This window comes from Nipponia nippon, unplaced genomic scaffold (assembly GCF_047370975.1).
Source record: "Nipponia nippon isolate SJK-2023a ecotype South Korea unplaced genomic scaffold, ASM4737097v1 scaffold_15, whole genome shotgun sequence".
In the NCBI taxonomy this organism is placed as follows: domain Eukaryota; kingdom Metazoa; phylum Chordata; class Aves; order Pelecaniformes; family Threskiornithidae; genus Nipponia; species Nipponia nippon.
The window spans coordinates 5153703-5168337 of record NW_028262331.1 but is presented as its reverse complement, the minus strand read 5'-3'; the positions used below and the strand labels follow the sequence as shown (position 1 = coordinate 5168337).

The 14635-nt window shown below is 54.8% G+C and overlaps 1 protein-coding gene across 1 annotated transcript in view; it reads right to left on the bottom strand.

Moving 5' to 3' along the window:
- Positions 1 to 3176: 3176 nt before the first annotated feature.
- The window catches only part of CUX1 (cut like homeobox 1), a 280862-nt gene continuing 269403 nt past the window's right edge, over positions 3177 to 14635 (bottom strand). Inside the window, exons 17-23 of the mRNA XM_087751495.1 lie at positions 14314 to 14426; positions 13544 to 13660; positions 11165 to 11248; positions 10605 to 10661; positions 7410 to 7490; positions 5459 to 5523; positions 3177 to 4973 (exon numbers count right to left, since the gene is read on the bottom strand). Of these exons, the coding sequence (XP_087607621.1) occupies positions 4913 to 4973; positions 5459 to 5523; positions 7410 to 7490; positions 10605 to 10661; positions 11165 to 11248; positions 13544 to 13660; positions 14314 to 14426 (578 nt within the window). The 3' untranslated portion in view covers positions 3177 to 4912. The remainder of the gene's footprint in view (positions 4974 to 5458; positions 5524 to 7409; positions 7491 to 10604; positions 10662 to 11164; positions 11249 to 13543; positions 13661 to 14313; positions 14427 to 14635) is intronic.

The window sequence follows — 14635 nt, the reverse complement described above, 5'->3', positions numbered from 1 at the left end:
CCCGGCGCTGGCTCTGCGTGTGTTTGTGTTTGTGAAGCTCCTTTCCTGCCGGCGGGGGAGTCTCGCTAGCATCCTGCACGCCAGGCGCTGCCTCCGCTTCATTCAGCTCCGCTCAGACCCGATCGATCTCACTTTTCCATTTGCAGAGTGGGAGCAAACACGTTTGCTGCCTGTGCATTAGTGGCTCTGGAGACCCGTTTCCAGCAGGAACTGGACCGGAGGGATGAGGCGCCCGGCCAGAGACCTTTAGAAAAATCATATTATTTTTTTATAGCACTGCAATAATTGCTGCTGCAGCTTGCCCTGCAAACGCCGCCGCATCGCCCGGCTCCTCCTGAGTGTGGACATGCACCGGCTGGGCTGCCAGGGCATTCGGCATCCCCTGCGCGGCGGGGATGGTGTGGGGCTAGAGCTGGATTGGGCCCCTTGCCGCTCTCCCCAGCCGTGCGCTGCAGCTGAAAATCAAGACAGATTGGCCTCATCCTGGCAGTGATTTCTCTCCTGTCTCCTCTGCCCATGGCAAAAACTGAACTTGTGACCCAGATGTGAGCAGCCTGTTATCTCATTAGCCAGCCGGGCTTCCCCAGGAGCCTTTTATTACCATACAAACCTCCACCACCCCCTGAAATTCAGCCTGGGTCTCTGAGCTGGGACAGAAGATTTGCAGGTTAAATGGATATAAAAAGCACAGGTTTTCCCGTAATTATTTTCCTGAATATGTCGATACTAATTAAAATTGTTTCCCATAATCAAATTTAAAACAGTGAGGGAGAGCAAGAGGTCACTGAAATCCTTTGCTTTTGAATCACTCAGGAATAAAAGGGGCTTTCAAATCAAATTAGAAGAAAATCCACTTCCATCCTTAAAAAAGGCAGGGACCCAGCAACAGCAGGGCTGTGGGGCTCCCTGGGCAGCACCGTCCCCGCTGCAGGGTGCTTTGGGGCTGTCCTCTGAACCTGGCCAAAAATGGGGCTCATGGGGTGCCAGGGCTCAGGGTGGGTGCAGGGGTGTGTGTCCATAGGGGTGTGCATCTATAGGGGTGTGGGGCTATAGGGGTGTGCAGGGGTATTTATGGAGTACCCAGGGAGTTGCAGGGAAGCTGCTCGGCCGGCAGCAGCGGGGAGATGCAATGCAATACCTGCCCTCATGCCACGTACGGAGGAGCATTGAGGTCCATGCAGAGATGCTGGTTCATTCAGCGCTCGCCGCGGCCGGTGCTGAGGTCATGCTGGTGCCGTGGGCAGATGCCACGTCCCTTCTCGCAGCTGCGTCAGCCCCAGCCTGCGCACGTGCTGCCGTGGGTCGCAGCTGCCTCCGGGGACTTCTGCATTTGGGGAATGGCATTTCGGAGCCGTGGCTGCTCCATGGTGCAGAGGGTGCCTGCCCCGTTTCTCTCCTCACCCAACTGTAAGCAGAACTGAACAGGGCTCTGAGTGAGCCTGTCCCCGAAAGGTCACCCAGCACAGCCGGTAACACCCGAGAAACCAGTGATGGGCTGGGCAGTGTGTGATGAGCTGGGTGTACCCCAAACCCCCCACACACCAGGACAGCGAGGGCAGCCCTGCTCCCGCTCCCCACCAGGTATAACAGCATTTACCCTGCCTATGGCAAACCCTGCACAGGGTGAGCTGTTTTATAGCTCTTGCCCAAGATTGGGGCTTCTGCTTCCTTTAATTGACCCACTGCTTCGCTTTTTGGAGGGAAAGGGGGTTTGGGCACAGCACTGCCAGTGATGCTGTGCTGTGTCCTGCCCTTCCCCAGCCTTGCCAAGCTTGGCCGGGGTTGCTGGGTGGTGTTAGGGGCTGGAGAAGACATCTCCCGGTGCCTAGCCACCCGAGGACACCCCTCCACGTGCAGGGCATCTTCCCAGGGACCAAAATTGCAGATTTTTGTTTTGTGCTACCCACGAGCATCTCACCGGCTGTTCCAGTGCACACTGCTCTGCCCGGAGGGACAAGGCTTCCCCCGGAGCCCTGCAACCTCCCGGCTCTGCCCGATCCCTTCACCTCCAGCACGTCTCTAGAAAGCAGCTCCAAAAACTTGGCCGAGGTGCCGGCCAGCCGCAGGCAGGCGGTGACCCAAGAGCCCTCCCCAGTTCAGGCTTTCCCTGCCTCCGGTCAGAGGTTTTTGGCAGCCAAAGCTGGACTCTCAGGAGCAGCCGTTGTTTGCTGTCCGGGACACCCAGACGTCCCTTAGCTGCTGTAAGATTTCTGGTGCCGAGATGAGCAAGCGGTGCGTTACCCCACGCGCTGCCGGCGCTCGCTGCGATGCCTTGGGTGTGCGCAGCCTCTTCCCGGCAGCTGGTGCTGGGGGAAGGCAGGAGCTGTGGGTCCTTGTGCCATGCAGTGGCAGTAGGAATCGCTGGAAGCTGCAAAACAGCGTGATTAGAGGAGAAAATAACACCCTGCATCTAACCCTCACCCTCCCCAGGAAGGATTTTGGGACAAATTGGTGAATTTGCCATTTTCATTTTGCATGGAAGGAGGTGACGGCTCTGCCTGAGGGCTAAAACCCAGCAGCTCCAGGGCCAGGGGTCCAGTAAAACCTGGGAGTCCCGGGGGGCTGCAAAACCTCCAGCACAGCCCTCTGCCCTTCGGCCCCTCGCGGCAGGGGCTCTCGGCCCTCCCCAGGCCCCCTTGTACTCGCTGGGCTTGGCAGAAGGAAGCCGTGGCTAAAAACCAAGGTCAGAGCCTGCAAAGCAGCCTGGCCCCACCGGGCTGGGGCTGCTGGGGTCCCCTGGGGCTGGAAAAGCAAGAAAAAAGGAGGATGAGGAAGGAGGGAATCATGCCCAGCTCCCCCAAAATTAGCCAGACAAATTTACACCATTCAAGCTGGGTGCCAGCAGCCGCCTGGGGATATACAGAATATCTCTGGGTTTGGAGGCTGCCTGAGCTCAAGCCCCTCTGCTCCCGTGGTCCCTCCTTCGCTGGGAGCCTTTTGCCTGGCCCGCGGGACACCGGTGTTTGCCGGCAGCCGGGACGCCAGCTCCAGCACGCGGGGACAGAGGTCCTGCCCTTCCCGGCACTGCGAGACATCGCTGCCTTTAGTTGCTGTAATGGGTTTCTAAAATTAGCTGCACACTCTGCCCTTGGACTCGAGCAGGACATTTCTCAGTTGTTTAATATCAAAAGTCAAAAAAAAAAAAAAAAAGGAAGCAAAGCACAAAAGCAACGCAGTCAATGCAAGTCTACGTTTATCACTTGTCCCGCAGAACTCAACATCTATTTTAAGTCATTTATGAAGAGTACAAGTGTGAATAGCTGCAGAAGTTTTGCAATTCCAAGACACCATATACAGCTTCTAAAAAAAGCAAATTTAACCTTCCCAACAAAGCCTCAACAAGCATCCCACCCTTCCCCGGATCACGTTTCCGTGCTACTGATTTCAGACAGCAAAAACTCATCTCCTCCACATCTGAAGTCGATTAGTTTATGAAGAGGTCCCCGCCATAGGGCAGCATCCCGCCCCCGAGCCCCTCACTGGCATCTCGCCCCGTGGTTTCTTCCCTTCCGGACGGGCTCGGTTTACCCCGCGCCAAGCGGGACAGGTGCAGGTTGGTCCCTTGAGATTTATCCCTCCCTTCGATTTATGAGTATTTTACATTTTGCCACAGGCCACAGCTCCTATAAATAAACCTGGGCTGCCCGTGGCAGATGTGAAGCCTATCGCTGCCTGCACGCTCCGTTACAGGCCTCAGCTTCCCAGCAGCATGAATGTGAATAGATCTGAATCTGCAATGAAATATTAATTGGAAGCAACACTATTCTCCTGTCTTTGGAGGGGAATTTTAATTGAGGACTACCGTTAGCTAATAAGCTGATATCTTCCTGCACCATGCGGTCACAGCGAGCTGAAGCAGAAACAGTGGGTGCTGGGACCTGCTCTTTTTAATCAGAGCCTCTCCTATCACCTTCTTCTCCCCAGATCAACCCAAATTAGCAGCCCGGTGTTCATCACCCAGCAAACCCGCCACCAGCAATCACTTGATTTGACTGCTAGTTTCCTAAAAGGGTCAGATGTTGAGCAGATCAACTACAAGGCAAGTAAAGCCCCATGCGAGGCAGGTACTGCTTTGGGTTAGGTGAAGTCGTTGCACCCAGAAGGGCAACCAAAGCTTCGCAGAAACATCTCAGCAAGGAGAGGGTCCAGAGCATCCCAGCGAGATCAGTCCTGACCAGCAACACCTCCCTTCATGACCATTAAGTCCTAACTAGCCGGGCTGTTTTCAAGCTGACGGCTCTGGTATAAGAAGAGCATCTGCTGGTGCTCAGCAGCATGGTGAGAGGTGCTGCAGAAGGTCCTGAGAAGCCCTTCAGATGGAGCACAGATGAGCAACGGCTTTGTTTGACCTGGGAGGCAGCAAGAGGGCAATGCACTGAGCAACCCCGGGATGGCTGATTTTTATCTGCCGCTGTTGCGCTTGCTCCGCCAGAGCCCAGCAGGCCTGCTCGCCTTCTGACAATTCAATAAACCAGAGCAAAACAGGAATTCTCAGATATGACACTTGAAAATGCAAGTTCAGGAGGTTGTTTTTTCCCAGCATTTCTGGTGGAAAATTTAGTCCACCCAGTGTTGCGCTGGATTTTAAACAGGATGGAAAGAGATATTGCATCTGAGAGGAGTACCTCTTATCTTGCATTTTCCATGTGTTTTGGTAAAGACTGAGCTCTCTGGGACATCAGGAGGTCACGGGCCTCCTCCAGGGAGAGAGGGCTGGAAACGCCATGTCCTGCAAAACAACTCTCCATTAGCTGAGGCTTTTGATTTCCGAAGATGGGAGCGGGGGGGATCATTGCCTCCATCCTATGAAGCAGAAAGCAAAGCTATAGCGAAGCGGCTGGCAGGGCATGAAGGGCCAGATCCTGCCGCAGGATGAAAGGGGAGCCGGTGCCAGCAGGGTCGCGTCCATCCATCACTGCCACATCTCGCCTGCATCCCCGTTCTCATGAAACTTGTGGACGTGGTCGGCGTACCTGGGGAAAGGGCACAGCCATGTTAACTCACAGCAAGGTCCAAAGCACTTTGGCGGCCGAGCAGGAGCTGCTTCGTTTCTGAGTACTAGCTGTGATAATTAGCACCATGCTTTCCTCCAGCTGCAGGCAGCAGCACCTGGGAGCTGCTCAGGGCACCTGAGTCACAGCATGGGCCTGATCCTGACCTCCGGGCTTACGTTTGGCTTTAGCAGGCTTCCTTGCCAGGCAAGAACCACTCATGGGAAGGGATTTGGAAAACAGCCGACTGAAGACAGGCAGTTGCCCTGCTCCATGCACCTTTCCTCTCCCCCATCCTTATTGGATTAAGGGTTTAAAACCCAGTTAACCACCCTCGTTTGCGGGACAGAGGTGCACCAAGCGGTGCCCAAAAAATCTGCTGCAAACCACCATGCTCCCTCCACTGAACCCAGGTGGCCAATGCTCCTGCACGCCGGGGTGCTGACCCAGCCTATCCTCACACTCACTTCTTAGCGCAGTAGGCGGCACAGTCCCTTCCCACGCTCTCGCTCCAGGCCGTTTTATAGAGCACCTGCAAAATAAGAAATGCAATCAGCTCTGCTTTTGCCTGCCCATCTCTGCCTGCCCTTGCAGCTGCCCGTGTCACCACTGTGCCATCCTGGCCCTGCCATCCCATCCCCATGGCCACCAGCAAAATCTCTGCTGCAGCGTTTTGCAGGCGTCCCTGGCTTTTGTGCATCAAGCAGAGACCTAAAACAATGCGCTGGGTAAAATTGGTTTTACAGCCTTGTGTTATCAGCGTGGAGAAACCCAGCATGTGTTTCAGGGGGTTGCCCTCAGGTCGGTCAGGATGACCAGTGGGTTATTTTTGCCGGGACAGCGCTGCCGCAGCTGCGGTGGCTTGGGGTAAGGCGGGCGCACTCGAGGCTGCACATGGATGGAGATGGGTTTTTGGAACAGGCTGAGGGAAGGTCACTGCTCGGTTTGGCTCCTTTTTCCCTTCGTGCCACTGGGTTTCCATTTCAAAGCTGTGGTCCAGGGAGGTGGGGAGGCAGCGGTGGGTTTTGGAAAGAGGGAGAAGCCCTCCCATCCCAGGCTGATGCATTAAAGCCTCGGGGATTTGTAAGCTGTCGTTATCTTGTCACCAGGGCGATACTCTAATTCCACAAACAGCCTTCAGCGGTCCTCCAAATTAGGGTTAATTGAAATCACAACAGGCGGAAGGCAGCAGGCGGGAAGGGGTGAAGGCTGCGCTGTCTCCCAGGATTAGCGGCAAAGACGTTGCTCCCACCGCGGGAATGAAGGAGCCGGGGGTTTGTCCAGCCCCTGTCGGAGACACGGTGCTTGCCCAGGCCAGGCAGCACTGGGTGCTGGATTTCAGGGCCTTTTGTGTGTAGATGAAGTAAGAGCATTCCAGCCATGTAATATTTATGAATTTTACTTTTTTTTCTTTTAGGTTAGAGCTTTAAAGTTTAATGATGTTTAACTTTTTATTTTCTTTGCTCCTTTCCTCACCAAAATAACACAAAGTCAGTTTTACTTTGAGAAGATCAGGATAGAAATATTGTTCTGATTTGTCTTTCATCTTGTTTCATTGTTTAATTATTTATTATTTTGGGTTTTTTTTCCCCCTGAAATGATAAATAAACTCCCAGAAACTGTGCAAGAATATAGGAGGAGTTCGCATCATGACCGACTCCCAGGGGATTTGGGCTGGCTCAAGCCTCTATTCCTAACAAAACCTTCTCTACTTCTAACCCTAACGTACAGTCGGGGAAATTTGAAAACTAGAGGAAAACAGAGCCACAGGGCAAGCAGAAAACGCGGGGAGGACCAGAGCTCGCACAGCGAAATGCAGAGCCAGAGCTCACCACCTGGAGGGGCAGGGAATGTAACTGAGCTCCACCGTGCAGGAGCTTAAGGGATGCAGTCAGAAATAAGAAGGTGGAATTGCACAGTGGTGTGGGGTCATGGGGCCATATTTTATTCCTAAAATTTGTTACGCTGTTAGCTTCACAATAATTAACCAAAGTTTTTCTGCCTGACAAGCGGAGGGCTTGCTTGCCTGCGTGCAGGGATGGCGAACCAGACCTGCACGCAAATAGGCTAAACCCCGTGTGAGCTCCCGGCACGGTGGCACTGCGGCCCCACAGCTGCTTCCAGGCACAGATGAAAACACAGACAGCTTCCAGCTCCTGCCCTCGGCCAAGCCTGTGCCCACCCGAGGGTGGCCGTGCCCGCCCCGTGAAGCTGACGGGATATTTATTGGCAGGTACGTGTCTCCGCTGAGCGGTGCTGCCCACGCTCCCAGCCACCCTGCGCCTCTGGAGCCGGTGATATACCAGCTGCAACACACTTGCTTGGCATAAATATCTTTAAAATGCAAAAATTCCCCCTGGATGGGATGCTTGCTGCCATTTTAATGGGGTGCCCACCCCCCATGGCCCCCGCACTTACCAGGAAGACGAGGCAGTGCAGGAACAGGGTGTAGAAGAAGGCAATGGTACGAGCTGTCTTGTTGGACAGGATGAGCCGCCCCTGCAGCAAGAGCAGAATGGAAAATCCCATTTTCATGTGGGTCAGTGGAAAGCAACCCTCCCTGTGCACAGGCTCGGAGAGACCCTGGCCAAGATTGGGGCCCTGTTTCTGCTAGACCCTAAATAAACATGCAGGCGAGGGGGGATGCTTTGCCATCCCTCCGTGCCCATCTCTGAGCAGCTGCTCTCCTTCAAGGTGACTACCAAAAGTACCTATGCTCTCAGCCCAAAGTTGCCCTAATCGAGGTGAATTCAGGGCTGCGAACTGTGGGGTATCCTCCACTGAAAACTCTCTCAGAGTTCATTTTGAGCTGCTTTTACCCCAGCTTTCTCCACTGGCTCTGCCCGCTCCCCCTGTGCCAGCCCTGACTCAGTGCCTGCCTGTGGCTCAGCACCACTCCGGAGAGAAACCCCAGTAGTAATTAAGTCTTGCACATTTTTAATTCATGAGCTCAAAGAACTTGTGATTTGCAGTGTCCCCTCGCCACCTCCTTGGCAGGGCAGCTGAGCAAGCACTGTGCTGGCATTCCCGAAGGCTGGCCCTGCTGCACAGCCCTGCCTGCACCCCAGCTCCAGTGCCCGACCCCAGGAATGGCTTAGAGGATGATTTCGTAGCCAGACCCGCAGCGATGGTGCAGCCTCCCAAGCACCCCGGCATGTTTTAGGGGTGACCACTCTGCACCCTGGGGTTTGTACACTCCTCCAGCTCCTGGCATCCCTCTCTGTGAACCTCCAGCTAGCTCAGCCTAAAGCAACCGCGGTCCTGTGCCATAGCTCTGGACCCACTGGCAGCAAAGAGCCAGTAAAGTAGGATTAAAGGCTTGGTACGGTGTGGAGCCCCCAGCTTTGGCGGTGGTGAGGCTACGTGCTTGCTGACAGCCGTGTACACCCTCTGCCAGGCTGCAGTGATGGCTGAGCACCTTGGAAAATGCAGGCTCTCAAGGATGCCCGTCACTGCTGGGCTATTGATTTTAGGGGAGCTGTGTGCTGGACCTCCAGCTGCTCTCCCCAGTAACAGCCCTTCTGCTGCACGGGGGAGGCTCATGGCTGGACCTGGTGGTCTGGGCAGGTCCCTGGGGTCCCATAGCTTGTCCCACTGCCCTTCCTATTTGTCCCAGATAACGTATTTAAGGGAAGGTCTTCACCCTGCCTTGCTAACCCATGAGCATGAGCTTTCAGGCACGTGCTGCCTCCTCCTGCTGCTGGTCCCCAGCACAGCTGGGTACCACTGCGGGAGAGGCCACGAGGTGGAGGAGCATCAACAGCCCTTGGGAAGGCACGCAGCACTGCTCGGGGCAAGGCAAAGCTCCGCCAAAGTAGGGACTGCCAGAAGGACATTGCCCTGGGGGATTTTGGAGAGCAACCACAGAAATGGAAATTCCTTGGGCATCTTCAAAACCTCACCAGTAACCTGGTCTGCAGGCTTACCCGTTTCGCTGGTCTATCTTGAAAGATTTACCCTCCACCTTTGCCAGTCCTGTGCCAGCCCACAGAGATGTCTGAGCTCACTGGGTCCCAGAAACCCCGCGGGGCTGGGCTGTGTCACGCTCCAACCCCTCATTTTGGAGAGGCCACTGAACAGCAGCCAGACCCTGACGATGTCCAAGCCCTTCTGGCCCATGACACTGGGCTCCCAATGGGAAAACCTTCATGTCCAGCCCTTCAAAAGAGCCAAAGTCAGGAGTAACCGCAGCCTAGAAAAGCAGCTTATGAAGGACAGATCCTACCTTCCTACAGAGCAACTTTTTATTCCTGCTGTAAAAGCTAGGGATTCATTATGGACATAAGCACATTCCACAAACCACCACGTGGGCTTTCCAAAGCTGGCATTAAAACCCACAGATCTCCCACCAAACCAATTCTGGGCTGAAGTCTTCTTTGCTATTCACAGCCACGGCAGAGGCTGCTGTAACAAACAAGATTATGTTCTTAAATATTCCCAAGGAATAACTCCCCTAAGTCAGTTTTTTTGTAAATGCCTTTCATTAATTCTCCATGGTGCTGGCACGCCACCCAATACATATTCATGTTGGCATTTGCTTGGTTTTTATGCAAATGACAGCTTTGCCTTTATTACAAGATATTTCTGTATTCTGTGGCTGTTGCAGACCAGCGCTCCCACATTAACCTCTGCTACACCAAATAGCTAGGGGTTAACTCACCCAAAACCTGATCCTGAGCCTGCTGCTGATGTCACAAATATAAGTCAGTTCTCGATAACCACATTTTTAGCTCAGAAAGCAGCGTTCATCCCTAAGAGGTCATAGCCAATAGCCATGGTGGCAGCCGCAGCCCTCCTGCCCGCCACAGCGCAGGTGAGGACCCTCTGCTGCTGCAGACACCAGCAGCTCCCCAATATTTTCCCAAATGCTTTTTGGAAGGAAGAACCAGAGCAGGAAGGGTCAGGGCTCGGGAAGAGGTGTTTCTGCAGAATGTGATGAGAAACCACTGTGCACCCGAGGATGCTGCGAGGCAGAGCATCTCCCCTGGAGCGGGACCCTTTGCAGCCCATCGCACGCCTGCTCCCCAGCTGTGTGGGGTGCTGGGGCTCTCTGGGTGAGTCTCCTATGGGGAGCCGGGCTGAGCTAACCCCCCCTGCATGCTGTGTGTGAAGAGGCTTTGCCCCCAGGCCAGCCCTCAGCCAGGGGTGCAGGGCTGAGCCCCCCAGCCACGTTACAAACCGGAGGAGACGTGCTTCACGCAGCCATCGCATCCTAGTGCTGCCATGGGCATTGCCGGGGAAACTGTGGTTCATGGTAATCCCCTGAGACATAAGCTGTCTCCGAGATCCCGGGCTGTGCCCTGACACTGCAGTGGCCTGGGCTGTGGCATCGCTGGCTGGGTTTGGGGCTGGGTCACCCGCTCCGGCCAGGACTCCCTGAGACGCCGTGGGATGGAGTGGGTGAAAGGGGAAGGAAAGGGCAAGGGAGGAAAGTGATTTCTCCTAAAGCAAGCCCCAGTGTGGCCCCAGCATGGTCTGCACCCCTGCCTGGGGGAGCAGGGATGGGGTCTGTGCCCCACCTGGGGCCAAGCCCAGCAGCAGCGTTCCCTGTGCAGGCACTGGGCTAAAAACCTCTCGCCACCTACTATGCCACGGTGGGTGCAGCCCACTCACCATGCTCAGGGTGGCTTTATCCCAGGGACTGAGGCTCAGGTACTTCCGCTGGCGTTCCTGCAAGGAAAGGGGACAAGAAGCTGATTTTGAGGCTCAAAGCGCTGATTTAGGGTTTGCAAATCAGGGGAGGAGCTCTGTGCCCTGGGATGCTCCCACCCCCCCATACACACAGCCATAGCAGACATCATGTGGGAACAATGACTTATTTTATTTTTTATTTCTTAAAGTGAATGGCATTTGAGTATGTTTTATGCTTTCAGAGTGCTATCCCTGAATTTCATCCGAGCGATGAAATAATTCCCCTGAGAGGTTTCATTCTCTGGCTGCTCCTTCCCTTCAACACACCTGGACCACCTTGCTGTGAGCAAAACCAGAACAGAGCAAAGCAACCCGCTCATCGATTGCAGCACGCTGCAAAGGCTCTTCCCTCTCTATGCTGGGCAAAGCTGTGCTCTGCAATGCCAAAATGCAGCCAGCTGAGTCCTACCCCAGGGGAGGCAACCATCCCGTGGCAGATGGAGGGGCTGATGTGGAGGGAGGGTGCCGGGGGCTTTTCATACCTTCCTGCTGAAGGAGGAGAAGGGGTCCAGGCGCTCTTCGTACTGGGAGGAGTAGCGCTGCTCGGTGTCGTCCCTGCTGCCGCCCTGAGGGAGCAAAGGCAGGGTGAGAGCCAGCGGGTGCCGGTGCTGGCGTAGCTGCCTGTACCTATCCCTGCCAGTGCAAGCGGTGGATGGACACCCAGCACAGGGCCAGAGACCCCCAGCCCCCCTGAGCTGCTCATTTGGAAGACATGACCCCCAAAGGATGGAGCAGCACAGCCCAGAGCTGACCCGCAGGGCCGACAGGATCCCTCACCTTCAAAAAGGAGAAGCACAACAGGGGCTGTTTAACAAAGTCCTTTCTTCCACGGGGACTCCACCCATGTCCCCTTATTTTTTGCCCTTTCCTTGAATCCACCCCAGAGAGCTCACCTGGAAATGCCTGGGCTAGTGCAAATCCCACCCTGAATTCCTTTGCTGCTGGGCCAGGTAGGAGGGAGAGAGCGGTTTAGGAGGAGGAAATCATTGCTTAAACATACAGCTATTATTAGCTGGGCAAAGGGCAAGGAAAATGAAGGCAACTCCTTGAAAGAAGTGAAAGATGTAGATCGGTTAGGACATGCTGGGCTTTAGACTCCTGCTGGGACAGAGATTCCCAGGCAGCACTGGACGAACGGCAGCAGCGAGCCCTGAGGATGCTCACGCAGCCCGCACATCCCTGCTCCTCCTTTCTCCAACACTACCTCTGCAGGTCGTGAGAACTGCAGATTCCACATCGTTCCTACCCAAAACCAGCCTGGAGACAGCACGTGCTGTCACCAGGCACAGCCACAGTCTGGTGTGAGCCCTGGCTCCCACCTACGTGGGCTGCACATCCCTGCTCAAGGGCTCCGGTGCTAATCCATCTCTCTCCCCCAGCACTGCGCCTTCTCCAGCTCTGCTCCGCCAGCACGGCGATGCTGACATTTACTGCGGGCTTTCTGGATCCATTACTACGTGCTGCTGGTTGTACTGCCCAGCCAGCCCAGCACGCCGGTCGGTGACTCCGTTTCACTGCGGGTAAACCCCGCTGCACGCAGACCTTTAGCAAATATGCCCTTACGCGCTGCAATACGATCCACGGGTCACCGCGCCGTCAGAAGCCAGCGATGAGACCAGCTCCCAGTTTAGGGGCGATGAATTCACTATAGCCTGGCCTTATTGAATGATCTTTGATGATTATTTTTAACGTGTCACATGCCCGATTAGGGGGTGAATTATGCAATCCCCCGTGCTGCTGCGTCGAAGGCTTTTGCTCTTTAGATCATGTGAATGGCATTCAGGGGTTGCCTTGTGGCAGCAGACAAACATGGATATGATCTTCCGTGGGAGAAACGGGCAAAAATGTCAGAGGGGCCGACCCAGCGTCATCACTGAGACATAAATAAAAGAACCAAATAAGGTCCTTCACGGCTGTAGGAGTTTCCCATTCCCAAATGCTATTAAAATATCCATCAATAAAACAGACTCAGTCCAGCCAGCATGGAAAGGCAGCAGCTTCGGGGGAGGATGGCAGGGCAGGCAGGGCGAGGAGCCAGCGTTTGAACCGATGTCCCTTCCTCAGTTATTGTCACTTTTGCAGTTATTAGGAAAGCCTGAGGTCACGATAGCCCAGCTGTGACCGAGGAAGTGGTTGCAATTGAAAGATCCCCAGGTGGCAGCCTGACCTGCTTGTGAAAGCCCCAGGGACTTCCAGGGATGAAACCCCCAAGGGATGCAGCACGAGCAGAGCAAGTTGCAGCAAGGTCTGACACTGCTCCCCAGCCTCCTCCTGGCGTTACTGGGATTACTGGGACAGTTTTGGGTTGGTTTCTGCTCTATTGGGAAGGGGCCCTGGCCGCCCAGGAGAGCGGGAAGCCGAGCAGCTCTCTCTGCTGGCCATGAGAAATTCAGGGTGGCAGGGAATGAGCATAGGTATGACAGGATGAATTATTTTTCAGGCTCTAGCTGCAGGGATTTATTGCAGGAGGTCCCAATTTAACTGCTGGCTGCCTGGTTGGGCAAGAGCATGCACGACTTGCCTGCTGGAGCATCATGCTGCTGGCAGTGAGCATCAAAGGAGTTTGTAGCAGCTTTTTCAGGGAGAAAATTTGAGCTTCTGACATCAAAGATGTCAGACAACCTTCACCATGGTTAAAAACTACCTTCTCAGCAGAGGGGCTGGGTACGTGCTCCTCTACGCAGAGCACTGCACCCTTCTTCACCCCAATTAGCTCCCATTTTCCAACTTTCATGCAAGGTGCATGTGGGTGATGTGCGATTTCCCCATTGCTCTTGCACACAGACGGCAATGGTCTCTGTTTGGGGTCTGTCCATGCGTGTGAACCCAGCTGGAGGACACATAGGCAGACAGCCACTCACCCGCCCAGGGTAGCTCTGGAGGAACTTGATCTTCTCGTAGAGCTTGATGTTGTCAGCTCTCAGGTTGTCCAGCTCGCTCTGCAGGGCGTGCACTGTGTGCTGCATCATGCGGTTCTCCTGCGTGGGGGGAGCAAGGGGGCCGTTAGCAGCGAGGCCGGGGAGAGGACAGGATCTCACCGGGTGGGAGGCAGAAGCGGGGTTGATGGGTGCATCCAGCTGGGGTCAGTCCCCTCTCAGTAATTAAAATCCCCCAGCTTTGAATTAAAATTGCTCCCAAATTAAAACTGCAGCTGAACCCCAGTCCTGAACCATTAACAAACCTGATCCCTCCATGGCTAAATATGGGCCAGGGCAGCCAAGGTGGCTGTGGGTGGCTTTGGGCTGAGACCTGGCCCACACGGGACGTGCAAAGCCAACCTGCTGGCTTTGAAGACGTCATTTTGAGCTGTACTTCGATTTGTAGAGCTATTGGGTTTTTACCCCAAACCGCATTCCCTATGTGCTTTTTATATGGCACCCTCGAAAGCTGTGCCAGACGGCCAAGCACACCTGCAAGGGAACAGGGATTTAGACCTGTCCTTGAATTGGAGCAACACCGATGGGCTGGGGAAGGCTTTGGTCCTGCTAACGGCAGAATGTATTTTTCTCTTGCTTGCCATGGTGCTGCCTGCGTTGTGCTGATAATAAATTCCCCACAGGTCATTAAAGGAGCCAGCTCCAGACTGCAGGTCCTGCAGCCCCTGCGTGGCCGCCCTCCCCACTCGACATACCCCCTCCAGCTCCTGGTTCCTGGCTCGGAAGCGTTCCCTCTGGCTGGAGATGATGGAGAGGAGTGAGTCCACCTGCCCCTCGGGGAACGAGGTGCCGGGGGATGGCGGGTGACCTGCGGACAACGCTTGACATGAGAGACAACCCAGCAGATGCTCACCATCCACCCCGGAGCAAGCGGGGCTTGCTCAAGGTCCCCCCTCTGACACCGCGGGACCTCAGGGGCACCCAGGCAGATAAACTCCTGTGCACAGCTACTACAACATGGACTATTTTTTATGCTTTTTTTTCATTTTTTTGGGACTTATCCTGGGAACGGACAGG